Source organism: Plasmodium cynomolgi, chromosome 3, assembly GCF_000321355.1.
Source record: "Plasmodium cynomolgi strain B DNA, chromosome 3, whole genome shotgun sequence".
Classification (NCBI taxonomy): Eukaryota; Apicomplexa; class Aconoidasida; order Haemosporida; family Plasmodiidae; genus Plasmodium; species Plasmodium cynomolgi.
This window is the reverse complement of record NC_020397.1, coordinates 725,152-729,119: the sequence shown is the minus strand read 5'-3', so window position 1 is coordinate 729,119 and position 3,968 is coordinate 725,152. Positions and strand designations below refer to the sequence as shown.

At 49.2% G+C, this 3,968-nt stretch overlaps 1 protein-coding gene across 1 annotated transcript; it reads right to left on the bottom strand.

Moving 5' to 3' along the window:
* Nucleotides 1–1,108: 1,108 nt before the first annotated feature.
* PCYB_032530 (DEAD/DEAH box helicase) lies at nucleotides 1,109–3,499 on the bottom strand (the record flags this gene model as incomplete). Its single annotated transcript, XM_004220924.1, has 2 exons — nucleotides 1,109–2,373; nucleotides 2,416–3,499. 2 exons carry the CDS (start codon nucleotides 3,497–3,499, stop codon nucleotides 1,109–1,111), a joined length of 2,349 nt encoding a protein of 782 aa, XP_004220972.1.
* Between the last annotated feature and the right edge of the window lie 469 nt (nucleotides 3,500–3,968).

The window sequence follows — 3,968 nt, the reverse complement described above, 5'->3', positions numbered from 1 at the left end:
AATTATTTTGCTATTTTACTATTTTATTATTTTTATTTTATTTTATTTTTTTTTTGCGGAGTAAGCTTCATATAAGACCAGCAGAGGTGCTTCTTTCTTTTCTTCTTCCTTTTTTGTTCTTGCCAGCTGACAAGGGCATCGTTAACGGGTGGACCAAAAATAAAAAAAAGAAACAGGCGGAGAGAGAGAGAGAGAGAACGAGCGGTGCGTCGTATCCTCCTCCTAACCGATCGAACGCATAAGAGAAAAAAGCAAAGTAGAAGAAGGAGAAAAGGAAGAAGAAAAAGAAAAAGAAGCAGAAGAAGAAGAGGGTTTGCCAACTCAAACTCAGTTGAGTAAACTCTCGTGGCAAGTCAGATTTTTTTTTTTACGAAAAAACGTTCCGCATAGCTGTACGCATGAAGGGAATTTTTTTTTTTTTTTTTTTTAATTTGCCACATGCCTAGGTAAGTTATCCACGTGTTCATTCCCCTGAGAGGATCTCCTTCTAAAGCTTGAAACGCCACCCTCCGTTGGAACCCCCCCCTCCGTGGGAACACTCCCCCCACTCCCATCTAAATTGGTTCTTCTTTTTCTCCACAAAGAGGTGGCACGTTTATGTTTCCCTCAGGGGGCACAGAATATGCTTCCACCCTGATTGGTGTTCCTCTCACCGCAGTGGTGAACTCGATTCCATAAGGGGGGGGAGAAAGTAGGCAGTCAGTCCTCGACGGAGGGGTTGCCCCCAGTTGGAGGTAAGGAAATTGGGGAACGACGAAGGGGGAACGACGACGGGGGAACCCCATTTGGCGCAAATTACAAAATGAAGAACAAACGAGGCCAGTGCGTGCGGCACGCTGGGCAAAGAGTTGGTGCGCGTCCAAAGGGTTGGTTCGCGAGGGGGGGAAAAACGACACGTCAGAGGATGCAGGGGGGCAGGGAAGCAGGAGAGCAGGGGAGCATGCGAGCAGGGAAGCAGTAATGTATACAACACACGGGGGTGGAAGGAGCGTGCGGGGCAGTCGCGAGGGGGAAGGCGCAAAAAATTCAACTGCCCACCGCCAGCTGACCGCCAACTGCTACCGCCAACTCGCCCCCCACTCGCCGCTCTGCACTCGCCGCTCTGCACTCACCGCGCGCGGAGGAGGCGGCGCTCGCGCTTGCTGAGCGTGGTCTGGCGCTTCACCCGCAGGTAGCGCTGCTGCTTGTTCAGCTTGGCAATTTCCCGAGGACTCTCATCCAGCAAAAAGGCGTAGGCGAGGTGCCCCAGGTGCAGATTCTTTGCGCAAAAAATGTGACGCAGGGACTTGCTCACGGAGTAGTACGCTGTGACAGACGCGAGAAAGGCACTGGTGGCTTTCTCCATAAGCGACTCATCCGATTTAACAGTCACCTTAAAATGGTTATAAATAAAGCTCAGTATATCTCCTCCAATGGACGAAAAGAAGGGCGGCACATCCTCCCTGCGAAATCGCCCAATTAGTTCCTCTCCTTGGATCTTCTTCACGTAAATCTTTTTTTCTCGCAACACATTTAGGAACTCCACCTCTGTCGGTAGCAGGAATAAGTATGACGACCCCTCTTTCTGTAGTCTCGCTGTTCGACCCACCTTGTGTACGTACTCCTCAATAATTTGTGGCGGGTCATACTGTACCACTACATCTAACTCGTCAAAATGCACTCCTCTCGATACGATTTCTGTGCATATTAAAATCGCCTTTCCATTTTTATGTTGAGAAAAATCGGAGAAATTACCAACTCGATCCTCTTTTGATAAGTTCCCATGTAGAATGTATATCTCTGTATCTCCAAAGAGGTACACTCTTTTATGTCTATCCGTGTTAACATTGTACAGTACGCATCTGTCTCCACCACCAACGGTGCCATTCCCTTCATCACATGAGTTATCTCCTTGTATATCATCCACATGGATATTTTTAAACGGAAGCAGGAAAGTATTTCTATCCCTCCGCTTCTTCGACGTACCACCTGATTCACATTGCCATTCCTTTCTCTGCAGAGTTTTCTCCAAATGCTTTCGTAGCAACTGTTCATCCTCCTTTAACAACACAGGTGATATCTCCTTCTTTAACTGCTTATGAATCTCCATATTTTCTTTCTTCAAATCGGTTGGCCAGTAAAGACTTTTCAGTAACTCTCTCATGTATTCTACACTGTGACAGTTGGAAAGGAACACGACTGCCTTTTTTTTTTTCTTCATACATGAGAGTAACATCTGGATAAGACATAGAAATTTTTTTCTAAAATCTGTGACGACGCAATATTGCTTTAATTGTTCAGGTAGCTCATACTCCCAGTGTTCCTCTCCCTGTGTTGATGTGACTTCCTTGTGGGGGGTACTCACCTCTTCGTTACTACTGTCTAGTGGTATGTCTGGGGGGCGGGGGGGGAGTACTCCACCCCCCCTGCTTCCACTCTCCTCCTTCGCCTCCACCCACACCGTCTTATTCGTCAGGCAGTAGTTAGCCAGACTCTTCACCGCGTGGTTCAGCGTCGCGGAGATGAACACCATTTGGAAGCCTTTCCCCTCCACGGGGTGGTCAGCCCCGCTGTCCGCCCCTCCCGCTCCCGCTACTCCCACCGCTCCTGCCGCTCCCCCCCCCAGCCGCAGCCTCTTAACCGTGTCGTAGATCAACCTGACCTTGTCCTGCGAGCCGAGGAAAATCACCTTATCCGCCTCGTCCAATATAACGCACTGCAAATAGGTCAGCCTCAACGCTTTCGTGTGTTCCAAATGGTCTAGCAGCCTCCCTGGGGTACATGTCAAAATAGACACTCCTTTTTTCAGTCGATTTTTCTCCGACTTCTTCTTCTCCCCACCCGTTAAACAGGACACCACTATATACGGATACGGCTTGGTTAACGTAAAAAATAAATTATTTATTTGAACAGCGAGTTCCCTCGTCGGGGAGAGTACCAGGATGAATGTCCCCATGTCTCGGGTGACTCTTATTTTTTCCTTCTGCAGATTCAGTATCCTTTGTACAGAGGGCAATGCATAACATAGGGTTTTTCCAGAACCTGTCATGGATTTGAGAAAGACGTCGTTGTCACTTAGCATGATCGGGATGCTCCTCTTCTGTATGCTTGTCGTTTTTACGAATCTGTTTTTCTCCAGGGTTTGCAGCAGGCTCTCGCTCAGCACGTCCTTCAGGTCGGCGAACAGCCCGTCGAAGAGGTCGGCCCCGTTAGCAGTGCGGCTCTCCACGCGGGTGCCGCTCTCCACGGGGGGGTCACTCTCCACGGGGGTGACGCTTCCCCCCTTCTTCTTCCACGTCTCTTCCGTTGGTTTGTTTACCCCCTTCTTTGCCAGCCGCTTGGCGAGATGCTTTGCGGTTTTTTTCCCGCCTTTTTTCCCGCCCTTTTTTCCGCCTTTTTTCCCGCCTTTTTTTCCGCCTTTTTTTTCGACCTTTTTTCCGCCTTCTTTTCCGTCCCTTTTTGTGCCCTTTTTTGCGCCCGCTTTTGCGAGCTGCTTCCTGGCCCCCCCAAACTTACCCATGGTGAGGGCGCCAACTGGGAGGGTCAACTGGGGGGGCGAACTGCCAACTTCGAACTGCGAACTTCCCAACTGAGAACTCCCAACTGGGGTAGCACCAGGACGAGGCAAAGACCGGTTGCACGGATGTAAAGAAAACAAAACAGGGGCGATGGATTAGCCTACTCGGATGGACTCGCTGGGGGGGACACGCTCCCACGGGGGGTTTCCACTCAACAAAAAAATAAAATAATAAAATAAAAAAAAAAAACTCAAATAGAAATGGTAAACGAGGTGGAAGCTCGTCTAGTAATAATTCCCCCAGCGGAAATGGAGCAGCTGCGACGCCACGTCGTTATGCCGCTATGCTGCCACGCCGCTCAGCCAACCTGGGGATGCAACTTTTTAACTCTGAAGAGTTCCCAAATGGGGAAACTAACTCGAAAGGAAAAAAAAAAGAAAAAATCGCCAGTAGGAGAACATCCAAGGGGGG